This window comes from Zeus faber, assembly GCF_960531495.2.
Source record: "Zeus faber genome assembly, chromosome: 8".
In the NCBI taxonomy this organism is placed as follows: domain Eukaryota; kingdom Metazoa; phylum Chordata; class Actinopteri; order Zeiformes; family Zeidae; genus Zeus; species Zeus faber.
Window position 1 is genome coordinate 28,671,524 of NC_137195.1, and position 13,847 is coordinate 28,685,370.

General features: G+C 45.7%; 1 protein-coding gene across 1 annotated transcript; it reads right to left on the bottom strand.

Annotated features, from left to right (window-relative positions):
* Positions 1–9,892: 9,892 nt before the first annotated feature.
* Positions 9,893–11,789, bottom strand: lratd2b (LRAT domain containing 2b). Its single transcript, XM_080005759.1, has 2 exons — positions 11,557–11,789; positions 9,893–11,283 (listed from the first exon to the last, which is right to left on the bottom strand). Exon 2 carries the CDS (start codon positions 11,159–11,161, stop codon positions 10,298–10,300), a length of 864 nt encoding a protein of 287 aa, XP_079861885.1. The 5' UTR covers positions 11,162–11,283; positions 11,557–11,789; the 3' UTR covers positions 9,893–10,297.
* Positions 11,790–13,847: the final 2,058 nt, after the last annotated feature.

Here is a 13,847-nt window from a genome sequence, read left to right on the forward strand (position 1 = left end):
TTCAACAGCAGTCAAACGTTTCTCAGGAACTCTGGAGACTTCATCCCCAATGTTAGCTTACTGTACTGTACACGACAACACATAACTGCATCGATTACTCATGACTAACGCTGCGGTTCTTGCCATCTTGTAATTACAAAATCACAGGAAATCAGAAAGAAAAAATACATTTTGTCCTTTGAAAGGATCACCAGGGCCCCTGAACGAGTATATAAAAGCCCTGCCTGCGACTTTTCCTCAGTGGAATACTGATCGTTTTGTCGATTCCAGACCTGTTGTCGCTTTCTCTATTTCTCTCTGTAATTATTAGTATTTCCCCGCGGGTTGAGTCTAGACTGAGCAATCTCAAGTCTTTAAAATACCAATGCAGATTCCACATCTTGTTCTATCTGGTGGATGCAGGTTTTTATAACGGACAGCCGCCGAGTTTGAGTAAATTGGCTTTGCCTCCATCAGCTTCAACGGCAGTTCATTATCAGCGGCTAACATCTAGCCTGCGGGAGCAGTCCTCTGCTTACTGTTGACACACACACACACACACACACACACACACACACAGAAATGCTACCCTTATTTTTCTGTTTGTCTGTCTCTCTGCTATTTCCATATTTTTTTTTTGAGCCAGCAGGATGTTTAGGTTGCGACTGAGCACACCTGCACCCACAATGGACACCCCCACAAAGGATGAAGGGAGAGGCGTCTGTGAGAATCGAAATTGAATATCGCGACATTAGCGTTGACATGGAGTGGCTGTGGAAGTGGGTGTGGCAGGAAATAGAACATCTGGGTGATTGGAGGCGTAATTACCGTTGTTTAGATAACAAAGGTTTCATTTCAGGGATAGCGCACGTGCTGTATGTAATGTATGTATATGTGTGTGTGTGTGAGTGCGTGCGTGCGTGCGTGTGTGCGTGCGTGCATTTGTTTCTGTTTCTCATACACTGGGTGCACAGTAGTGAAACATCAACAGGGGTGCTTTTCTTAAAAAAAACACCACTGCAACACACTGTGTGTGTGTTAGTGTGTGTGTGTGTGTGTGAGTGCGTGTGTGCGTGCGTGCATTTGTTTCTGTTTCTCATACACTGGGTGCACAGTAGTGAAACATCAACAGGGGTGCTTTTCTTAAAAAAAACACCACTGCAACACACTGTGTGTGTGTGTGTGTGTGTGTGTGTGTGTGTGTGTGCATGACACTCAGGCCAACACAAAGAATGTAAAATGTCATTTACTCCGTAACCTCATCAGCGTTGCCTCCGAGCCAGGCTTCCGTCAAAGTGTCACCCGGCAGTGATACGGATGTCGTAGTTTACGCTTGGTTTGGCGGGACAGCACGGTGAAGTCGGCAGCAAAGGTCATCAGAGCTGATGTATTGTGGTTTAGAGAGGATTGATTTGCTTGAACTGTGGACTCGGAGCCCCCCAGCATCACCAGTGCACGTACACTACGAGGATATCTACCCATAGCATAGAAAATCTGATAATCACTGGAGTGGTTATTTTTGTAAGGTCAGGTCTGATCATTGTTGGACCAGTCTGAGATTCAGCAGTTAAACAAAATCACAGGAGACAAGGAGGACAAGGGGACATTTTCTGTGCCGAAGCTTTGTCATTGATCAAATTTGACGATAACAATAATTCATATAATTTTGATACTTATACTTTTCTATTTTTAATATTATATTATATTATATTATATTATATATACACAATTTATCTTTCCATATATTATATATATTTATTTTATATATCATCATATTTGTTTGTATCAATCTTAATTTATTGTGTATAATAATAAGAAAGAAAGAAAGAAAGAAAGAAAGAAAGAATGTAACAAAGTATGTGAGTAAGAAAGGAACTAACAAGCTTGCAGGAATGAAATAAGTTACTCATTTAACTAAATCTAATTGCACTGTCCTTGACAGTCACTGACAAGGCACAAGGGGAACAAAATGGGGCGCTTCTAAAGACTGGGATTTGAGTCACTGATATTTGTGTGGACTGCATCCAAAAAGACAGCGGCAAGGCTATGATCTTAATAACAAACAAGGGTTTCTCAGAGGATTCTAGCTATTGCAACATTTATCAACATTGCTTTTCAATTCATTTGGGTGTTTCTTAAGTAATTTATCTGTCAAGAGGTTTTACTGACTCCCTAGCTATTGACTATTATTTACTTACTTATTATTTAAACACCATTGTGAAAAGTAATTATGCATGAGTTTAAATTGATAGGTTCGCTATTTTTCATCCATCCATCCATTCATTTTCCTCCGCTTATCCGGGGCCAGGTCGCGGTGGCGGCAGGCTGAGCAAGGAGCTCCAGGCCCCCTTCTCCCCGGCAACTATTTTCCAGTTCCTCCTGGGGGACCCTGAGGCGTTCCCAGGCCAGCTGGGATATGTAATCCCTCCAGCGTGTTCTAGGCCTACACCGTGGTCTCCTCCCAGTTGGACGTGCCTGTGCTGGAGGTCACAGTCTGATGAAGCCAACAAAACCACATCATCTGCAAAAAGCAGAGATGCAGTTCAGAGGCTCCCAAACTCTCCTCACATCGGCTGCGCCTTGAGATACTGGCCATGAATATCACAAACAGAATCGGGGGGAAAAGGGGAAACCTTGGCGGAGTCAAACACCCATGGGAACGTGTTTGACTTTGTGCCGAGAATATGAACACAGCTCTCACTTTGGTTGTACAAGGACCGGATGGCCTGTACCAACGGCCCCGGTATCCCATACTCCTTCAGTACCCCCAACAGGATCCCCCGAGGGACACGGTCAAAAGCCTTCTCCAGGTCCACAAAACACATGTAGACTGGATGGGCAAACTCCCACGACCCCCCCAGCAACCCTGCAAGGGTAAAGAGCTGGTCCAGTGTTCCACGTCCAGGACGGAATCCACATTGCTCCTCCTGAATCTGAGGTTCGACAATCGGCCGGAGCCTCCTTTCCAGCACCCTGGAGTAAACTTTCCCGGGGAGGCTGAGCAGTGTGATACCACTATAATTGGAGCATACACTCCGGTCCCCCTTTTTAAAAATGGGAACCACCACCCCGGTCTGCCACTCCACAGGTACTGTACCCGACATCCATGTAACACTGAAGATGCGTGTCATCCAAGACAGCCCAACAATGTCCAGAGCCTTCAGCATCTCAGGGCAAATCTTATCCACCCCCCCGGCACCTTGCCCCCAAGGAGCTTTTTTACTACCTCAGAGACCTCTGCCAGGCATATACACGAGACTTCCCCCAAGTCTTCAGACTCTTCCCCTGAGGATGTATTTGTCGGGTTCAGGAGTTCCTCAAAGTGCTCTTACCACCGCCCGACAATATCCCCAGTCCAGGTCAGCAGTTCTCCTCCCCGGCTGAACACAGCCTGAGCCAAGCCCAGCTTTCCCTTTCTGAGTCTCCGAACAGTTTGCCAGAACTTCCTTGAGGCCAACCGAAAGTCCTTCTCCATAGCCTCCCCAAACTCCTCCCACACCTTTTTGCTTCGGTGACTGCCGAAGCCGCAGCCTCCCCCGAGATGCGTGAAAAATTCTTCCGGAGGTGGGAGTTGAAGACCTCGCGGACAGGGACATCCACCAGGCCTTCCCAGTTTACCCTCACTACACGTTTGGGTTTACCAGGTCTGTCTGGCAGCCTCCCCCGCCATCTGATCCAACTCACCACCAGGTGGTGATCAGTTGACAGCTCTGTTCCTCTGGTCACCCGAGTGTCCAAGACATACGGCCGCAGATCTGATGACACAACCACAAAGTCGATCATTGATCTTGGACCTAAGGTGGTCTGGTACCACGTACACTTATGAGCCACCCTATGCTCGAACATGGTGTTCGTTATGGCCAATCCATGACTAGCACAGGAGTCCAATAACAAAGCACCACTCGGATTCAGATCAGGCAGGCTGTTCCTCCCAATCACCCCCTTCCAGGTTTCTCCATCGTTGCCCACGTGAGCATTGAAATCTCCCAGTAGAACTATAGAGTCCCTAGGCGGAGCCCCTTCCAGGACACCACCCAGAGACTCCAAGAAGGCAGAATACTCTGACCTGGTGTTCGATGCATAAGCACACACAACAGTTAGAGCTTTCCCCTTAGCAACTTGTTGTCGCATAGAGGTGACCCTCTCGTTCACTGGGGAGAACTCCAACACAGCGGCACTCAGCCGGGGGCTCGTGAGTATCTCGACACCCGCCCAGCGCCTCTCACCCTGGGCAACTCCGGAAAAGGAGAGAGTCCAGCCCCTCTCCAGGAGTTTGGTTCCAGAGCCAGTGCTGTGCGTAGAGGTGAGCCCAACTATATCTACTTAGTACCGCTCCACCTACCGCACCAGCTCCAGCTCCTTCCCCGCCAGAGGGGGGATCAGCAGGCCCAGGCTGGCTGGCATTGCACCCGACCCACCCTGTGTATCCTAGCCCTTGGCTACTCCCTCCTTTATTCGTCCGATCAAATGGGGCTAGCTTTGTCGCACGAGGCTTATTTAGGCACTTCCTTTTCCTGGGGTTGTGCTTGCACAAACCAGACATGGTCCGGATGACTGGACATGACAGTGCAAACAGGATAGGGGCCTGATTGCATTCCACAGAGCCGATCTCCTCAAACGAGCCTTGTTTACACTTGTCGTCTCGCAATTAAAGGGCAGGTCCTGTTCCCAATCCCGATCCCCTGTCGTGTATCACTTGAAAGAAAAAGTATAGGCACTCTATCACTAACTTGTCTCATTTTATTCCTCTGCATTCCTTCTTTCTGACAGAAATGTGTATCTCCATTTGCTCCGCCCCTCTGTCCTGTTAAACTAAATCTGTCAAGGACAATGGAAAAGGGCAAAAGAGGCGGGAGAGGATCGGCCCGTCTTGCCGGGCACTCTTGCATACAAAAATGGTGCCCCCCCCCCCAATATTGTTTGGCAGTCCAAGTAGGAGCAGTTGGCAAAGCACCAACACCTTGCAAACGAGACTTAGCGAGGATGTCATTTTGAATCGGAGCGCTGGCCATGGGAACTCCGAGCGACTCCTGAAAAGGGAAGAAGTGATGGACTTTTCCATTGTGCGGCTAAGAAAACAAGCCACGGTCCTCATGTTGGGACAATAAAGAATGACAAGCGGAAGCCCGAGACTCGAACAGTAAACACAGAACAACCATCCCGGAGGCAAATTAACCCTGTGTTGGGTTGCTTGTGGTAGATAGAGAGGAAAGTTCCGACAGAACAGTCCCAAATACCTCAAATGACAAAAGGTCTGACTCAAGCCAAGCCGGCTGTGATAAGAACACAGCCACTGCTAAACTTGCCTCTGCAAGCCTATGAGAAAAAAGTACAATAATGTATGTTGCATAATGTTTGACAACTGAATATTCAAGATGTGTCCCATCAATCACTCAATCTGTCAATAAAATCTCCTAAGTTGATATTCTAGTGACTAATTACTCCAGTTACTGCCACATAGGTTTTGTAATCTTTCGGTCCGGTTCTTGGATCATTTTCCCATGATTCCCATAATTTCGTAGTGTCATGTTAAAAAAGAAAGCACAGGGCCAGTGCATGCATATTTTCTTGGAAAATAAGAGATGGACAACACACTCATCTAAATTGGATGAACAGTGTTTTGACAATATGCCGAACTCCGGCACACCACTATCCTGTTAATCACTAAAAATGTCACAAAATGCCACAAACCTCTAGAACTGAGGTTATTATGGCCAATTAATAGTTAGCGATACAAGACTTGCAAACGATTCGTCTGTAGCAAACAACTCTTTTTAATGAGTCGGGAGTCAGAAGCCATTCCAACAAAAGAGTGGGCGAGCGAGTTTGTTTGTTTTGATTTAGAATCTGAAAAGAATTACTGAGAACTGAATTAAAGTCCATGACAATAAAAGGTCTCAGTGTTAGGCATGACTCATGTTGAACGTGATTTATACATTCCACCAAAATAAATTATTTTGAAATAATTAAATGATTCTTGGGAAAATGCCATTCACGACTCAGAGCCAAACCGACTCTTCTGACTCTCGTTCATTGTTCACTGGAAGTCCTCCCTCGCTCACTGTGCATTACACCAACCGATTCAAATGAATAATTAGCCAGAAAATTGAACAAGTCTTCTTCTTTAATGAGTCGTCAATAATCAAATCTCAAAAAATAGTTCAACCTTTCATCGCTACTAATAGTCACTTTCAGTGTGAAACTTGAGCTCTTTTGAATGCAGAGCTGCTATTCTGGCTGTAACTGATGAAATAATAAAGCCTTGCAATTATGATCTTGCAACACAAGAGCTTCCATTATTCATGTTTTCTAAGGGGAATTTGAAAGAACTTCACAGCAAACCTGGCGAGCACTGATGGCAAAACTGGTGTTCTAGTGGTTGAAAAACACTGCCTTAAGTAATATCTCCTGTACTTGTAAATGAAAATAGACCCAACCCCTTTCACAAAGCTGGCTACAGGCATGTAAAGTTAGGTGACAGTGTGGCTCAATGACTGGTGACAAACGCGGTGTTGCTATTTTAAAGTTACTAGGGCTTTTAGAAATCCATTACGCCCGCTCTAATTGATGTCAAATGAAACTGTCCTCCCAAACACAAGCACAATGCCCCACTTGCGTGGGCGGTTAGAACTTGATAAGGAAAGCCCCAGAGCACCGCAGCACCACTCCTGTGTGGCACTGGCAGAGAAACAAATATGTACTTTATATTTCAAGTTCGCACCAGCCAGCCACAGTGTTGGGGGAAAAAGTAAACGTACGTGGCTAAACATGGACTGATCTCAATGTCAGAGATGATTAAACGATTAAACAAAGCACACATCGTCAAATAAGACTTTAAATACGTTAATCTGAAGCTGGAGCGATCGTGGCAATCTATCTGAATATCTTATCTTTCGAGCGCACTCCGCCATCCCGACAGCCATTAATAAATCTGCGTCTTTCCCTAGTTTAAAAAATGGGAAGACGTTTTCCATCGGCCTTGTCCCTTCAAAGCCACATCCCTGGGCAGTACAAAGACGCTTCCCAGTAACAACCGAGGGGGGGGATTCTCTTGCCGCCTCGCCTTGCCGACAGGAGAACCCCTTCTGTGGGTACTCATGCATCCTTTGGTGAGCACGGTGGCTAACTGGCAACCACGTCCCAAGCCGGATAGCAATCTCTCCATTGCCCGAGGTTACATTGAGAATAAACTCCCCAACTTCCCGTGGGCCTGTCAGATGGAATCTTCTCCAAAGTAAACTCATCCAAACTGCAGGCGCGGTGTTTGTGTGTGTCCGTGTGTGTGTGTGTGTGTGTGTGCGTTCTTGTGGGTGGGGAATTAGAGGTTCGTAGATGGATATCAAATCTAATTTGATGTCCCAGCTCCCATTTGTGGACGTTTTGTATCTATTGAGTTGAACTCAATTACAGCTGCCAAACGGCTCATACCCGTTCTGAACCACTGACATCATAGACATCATTTAAAAAAATGCCTTTTTGTGGTAAGGGTTGGGGCGCCAGGGGGGTGGTTTGTGTAAGTACAGACAAAACAAAAACGAAGGCTAATGCCCCTGCATGGATAACAAATAGTCAAACAGCAGGCTTTGGCTCTGCATTGACTTGGCTCGAGTATTGGGATGCATGTGGCAAGCGAGTTGAAAAGGGATTGATGGATGGATAGAGGGATGGATGGATGGATACATGAGGAGAATGATAATATCACCTATTCTGCCACTCGACTGCTGGTTTCGCAGTGCTCATCCGTGAATGCAGCTCGGATTGTGTTGGGGGGGGGGATCAAAATCGTCACTCACTGTTTATCATAAATTTGCACACACACACACACACTTCATATTTGATCACTGTGCCAGACCACAGAGAATTGAAGAAATGCAAATGTGGCCAGCAGCTTCCCATTCGCTAGCACTGCTGATGATCCCGCAATGAGTCTGGGGGGACGGTACCTGTAGAATAACAACCACGGTGTTATCGCCATGAAGACACAGGCAAACTGACAAACTGATAAACAGATAAACTACCTTATCTGAATGAAGAATTGTATGCGTCCACTCTGAACTCAATCCACCCCATGAATAACTTGAGCACAACAGTTTGTCCTATCATATTTTACCATAATATGCATTGCATGACTTTTCCTCATCATTAATTCATATTGCAATGTTATTTTCATCACGTCATCAGATCAGTTGTATGAACAATCTCTTGTCAAATTGCACAACTTCATTTTGCTTGAGTCGTTGATTCCTTTATAGTATTTATCGTGCCACATAAATGCCACATAAATTCATTAAAGGGGGCGGTTTTGCAGACAGATCAGGCCTAATCCTAGACTAACTCACACTTTTAATCTGGACTGACTGAAATGGCCTTTCTCAGTCATGGTTTAAAACACATATTAAAATAATATGATTTCCAGGAGGTAGATTAGAGCTCATCTAGGTATAAGTGAAAGCTTAAAGGGGACCTATTATGCTCTTCCTTATTTTCTGTCATATACATATATATATATATATATATATATATATATCAAATAATGAGGTAAAACAATGCCAAGTAATCGCTGTAAGCAAAATGCTGAGGCTTCCGACTGCTCTGAACGCTTGGTTTCCAATGTTGTTTTCTACTCTCTGCACGAGCTGACATCAGCATGTGCTGGATTTCATTATATGATCATCTCTTCCATCGGATCCGCTGTGCATTTCTCCAAACAAAACAAATAATTATTTGGTTTAATGGACGTGGGCCTCCAGGTCAACTTTGACAACAGAGAAAATAGATTATCTGGACTAAGACCTTCTGTCCAAGACTGGACAGAAGGAGCTGACTAGTTCATAAAGACCTTAGTCTAGGACTTCCTAGTCTACAACTAATTCATCTTGAATTAAGCAACATCTCAGAAAAGCATTTTTAAACTCTGGAGATTAAAACACCCCTAAAAGTCATTAAAAACTGTGAAAAAATACCAAAAATTTGCTATTAGTACATTTAGATGCACTTATGTATCTAGGTAACGACGGATTTCTGAGCCTGTGGAGGGTTCAGTGTTTTCCGCCTGGGTTTGAATCCATGCAAATTGAACACTGGGCGCAACGCAAATAAAACACTCAATTAGAACCTTAAAATGCGGTATACACAAACCCTTCCCAAAAAACAGACCAATCATAGGGGTATATAACTAGAACAGAATTTGGCATTTAGCGTGGGTGCAACACAAATCACAACAGATATGTTTCACATTCTTTCAGGGAGCTTCCATGATGTTTACTTAAAAACTGCTGCGTCAGCCAATTTCAGAGAGGAAGTACAGGTTTCAAAGATCAGACACACCACGACTGGTTAAAACCGCCAGGCTGGGCACTACATTCAAATTTCTCTGAAGTTATTTCAATGGATTTAGGAGTACAAGTCCTTTGTTAAACTTCATTCCAATATTCTCAATCACGTGTTTCCTGGTTTATTACCTGGGATACCAGCTAACGCCCCTGAATAAATCAGGTTCATTAGACTGGCGGTTCTCAACCTGGGGTTCAGGGACCCCGAAAGGATCCTTCAAGTGGTTCCATGTGGGTCCCCAGCAAAATCATTACTTATAAATTCACCATTAATTCCTGAGAGAAGGTACAATATTTTCTGTTTTCATCATCGTGTCACTGTTATCTCTCTGACCACTATGGAATTTTGGAGTGAATCATGTCTGACAAACAACAAAAAATAAATAAAAATCTTCTCAGATTGAGGTGACCCAGAAAAGTATCAAGTTGAGGGTCCTTGGTATGAAAAAGGTTGAGAGTCATTATACTAGAATAGAATAAAAGCCCCAATTGGCCAAATATAGATATTTATTTCCATATACTGTATATACACAAACCATCATACAAATAATCATTTTCTTCTCAAAAAAATGACTGTTAAAACGCATTAATCAATAAAAGTGCACACTGGTGGCTGTGGAGTATCTATAGGTGTAGTTGCATGGATTTGGGGAAATAAAGCCATCAAAAGGGTAATTTCTACACATCATACACAGCCATGGAAACACCACTTGGTGGGAATGGGTACAGAAGTAGTCTCCAGACACCTGAGTTTTTTTAAGAGGGGATGCATTGAGTAACCCCCCCAGCAGACAAAAAATGTCCAAATTGTCTCTGTTATGAGTCATTTTGGATAGTCTGGTTTAATCCACTTTTTTTGCAGATGTGCACCCCAGGGGGCAGGCAGGCAGAATACCTTTTACGCACCCACCTGCTCCTCGAAGACCCCCAGGTGTCTTTCAGACCACAGATTGAACCCCAAGTAGAATCCCACACCGTCACTCTCATCAACCCACGGAATTTCCATCACCCTTGAGGTCCTCGGCGGAGTTGAGGTGGTCGGCAAGCTCCCGCATCACCGCGTCCTTGCCGATCTGGTCGTTCCGTCTCTTCTCCATGATCACGTCCTCCAGGCTCTGGAACTCCAGCGTGTGGCTCTTCTTCTCGGAGAAGAGCATCTTCAGCCGGTACGGCTGCTTGCCGATGCGGATCTCCCCGCCGATCTTGCATTCGCGTCTGCCGAAGCGGCACCAGGCGGCGAAGCACTCGGAGTTCCTCCAGCGCAGGTCCCGGTCCCGGGCACCGACCTGGTCCAGCGCGTTGCGCAGGATCACCTCCGCCGGCAGTGCCCGGTACCGGTACAGCCAGTTCACGATCCGGCCCTTCTTGCCCTGACCGGCGTCGACGAGGAACTCGCACTTCACCTCGGACCGGTGCAGGTGCACCACCTGGAAGTCGCCCACGTACACCGCCCAGTGCGGGTAGTGCCCGGCGGCCACGAACTCCAGCAGGTCGCCGGGTCGGCACCGGTTTAGGAGGATCTCCGCGGAGAGGAGGATCGCGTCCGCGTCGGAGCCCTTCCGCTCGTACACGCACTCGTCCCGGTGGTAGACCACGCAGTCCAGCTCGTCCCCCGGGTCGAACGGCTTCTCCTCCCGGGGCGAGGAAGAGGAAGAAGAAGAAGAAGAAGAAGGGAGGCGCGGGAGCGGCGGGACGACGTCGAAGTTGTCCTCCTGGTCGTCGTCGGCAGCGAAGATGTAGGACACGCCGATCCGCGGACCGTCGTCCTCCGCCGGCTCGAAGCCGTGCGGGTCGGACGTCGGCACCTCGGCGTAACTTAAGTGCGTCAGTTTCTCCACCTGGTTCCCCATCCCCGAGGAAAGAAAGACCCCCGCCCCCCGGCAGCCACCTGTTCCTGGGGCTGGAGGTGAGGTGTGCGGGGGACTCACTTCATTGGGGAGGAGAATTGTAAATAAAAATCCCAAATTGACGCCTGCAAAAAATGGGAATAAAAATAAATGTTTAACTGAGTTAGATAAACTATAACATACATTTACATTTATTCAGAGCAGACATCATCCATTGGAGCGACTGCAACTTCTGTGCACGATGTCCTGCTTCAAAATTCAACGAGATATAAGTGCAAGATGCTGAAGGAATCAGAATCAGAATCGTATTTTTTGTGTGTATGTTAGTGCAATATGACAGGTTGGTCTACTGGTGTTGTTAATGCATTATGTCAAAATAACAAGTTAAAACTAGTCACCATCGTCGATATGTAGCCTGGTGCGTCCTTGTTAAGCCGCTAGAATGAAGGGAGCGTCACGTCCGACGACACTAAACTCACAGGTAAGAGGTTCACGACGCACTTGTTGCTTCAGGTTCTTATTTTGGAAAAAAAAAAACAAAAAAAAAAACCACGACTACTTGGACAGCGAGCTGGCTTGTCTGCGATCCGCGTGTGTCCTTCTCACGTATCTCTTGGTGGGAATCCAAATGGAGGGGAAAGCATTTTGAACGCGTCCACCTCGTATCCTGTTGAACCGGATTCCCGGGTCCCACTGGGAGCCGCGGCGCTGAATCTCCCACAATCCACTCACTGACTGGGAAGGAGGGGTGGAGGCGTTTAAAGAAACAGCACGCCGCCAGAGCAACACGGCGATAATAAAAATAATAATAATAAAAAACAAACAAAAAAAAAAAAAACCCGCTGGTACCGTTTTGAGGGGTTGCCAGGTTTGAGCCGCGATGCCTCGTGTCGGAACATTGCCGTCGACCAAACTCATCTGAGTCGATGGCGACCCGACAGCAGGAGTGGACTTTCGCAGCTGATATTCACTGCGCCCAGATGATGGATAATGTTTTACTTCTTAGTATTCACAAAGAATCGAGACGCATTGTTTTATACTCACCCCTAATGTAGCACTCCCATCAGGAGTTCAACGGGGGACAAATCCAAAATCTGCATTCAGTGGAGTGTAAAAAAAACACACTCTTTATTCCAGACAAAGCCAAAATGATGATTCAAATGCTATAAAATACCTGTCCCGAGTGTGGTTTCACCCAAATGAGTGACCTGCCAAATTGTGTCAGGTCGAAAATGAACAGTTTTGAGAAAATGGCAGCCACCAAAAGAGAAACATTACACTTTTTAACCTACACTCATTTCACACCTGTATAACCGCATTGCCTTGAGATATACGACAAGGTTGTTTTACAGAAACTGGCAGATAACTATTTCGATCGCTTTTCTTGAGGCGAGATGTCGTCTTCTCATCTTTGCGTACGATCTACTTTTAGATGATAAAAACACATCGTAAAACAATTAAAAAATAAAAAAGATAACGCTTGGAATCTGCAAAGTCAGACTGCTGTGTCATGTCGTGTTCAGAAATATGAAGTGAGTTTTTTTTGCACTGAACACAGATTGTGGATTTGTCCCCCCCCATCACTTGCATTGAACTCCTGTATATGCCACACGTCCAGCGCAGAGGGGAGGCTGGAGTGCCGGGGGAATGAAACCCACCTACCTACTACATGAGCGGTGAGGATGCAACGAGGATCAACTTCGGAAAGAGAATATCGGAACTGTTCCTTTAAATAGCTCAGTTTTGGAGATGCAGGACCTGGTTGTTTCCCTCCACAGCCCTGCACTGAGCTAACACAATTAACCTGCAGCCCGTTGCTATTTCGGTACTGGACACACAGGGACAAAATTGGCGTTGACCTTCATGTCTGAATCTCGGTGAAATAGGCGACATTTCTTAAAGAAAAAAACGACCTTTACCTAGATACCGAAATACCTCTAAAGCTGTGTGTAATGAGTTTTCTTTATGCGCCGATATACATTTTTAATTGCTATTGGTATTGGAATTGGCCTTGCAAAAGGCCAAATTTAACCATCGACATGAGATGGTGCAGCCATTTTATGTATTTCTTTTATTTATTTATTTTTTGCTGATTTTGAGTGTTGGTGTACTGGATAGGCATCATAACAAATATCAAGAAGAGAGTGATAAAACATGGAATGAAAAACCCAAAAGTCCCAGAGGGAAAAAAAACAAGTGCATGGTTATAGATGCAACATTTGAAAGATGGAAGTTGTTGGTTGACAGATACAGTCGTGCAAAAGCTGTTTGGGGGCCATTTTTATGCGATTATGGGAAACATTATCAGCAACCCAAGTGGACGTACAGTACAAGGCCTGTGTCACACCACTGACAGTGCCATTAAAGATAAACAATAACACCAACTGAGCACATTGCGTCTTCACAGATGTGACATTTTGTTGTTAGTAGTTGTTATTGTCGTAATTTTTCCTTGTGCTGCTTATTTTTGAGTGATGTTGACCGACCTGCGAACGGGTGCAACAATTCGGCCCCGCTGTGCTGTGCCACCTGGAGTGAAATGTCGAACCCCGCTCACGCTCTCCACCCTGAAAGCCATTTCAAGACGTTCCTCGTAGACCGGGAGGTGTTTGAGAGATGACAAGCCGGTTCTACCATGTTTTTGTCTTACAAAGGGAGCAGAAGGACCTCGGACAAAACAAGTTATTCC

Bases quoted from the DNA above. Each gene is read 5' to 3' on its own strand.
- lratd2b (XM_080005759.1), bottom strand. From the start codon at position 11,161: ATGGGGAACCAGGTGGAGAAACTGACGCACTTAAGTTACGCCGAGGTG.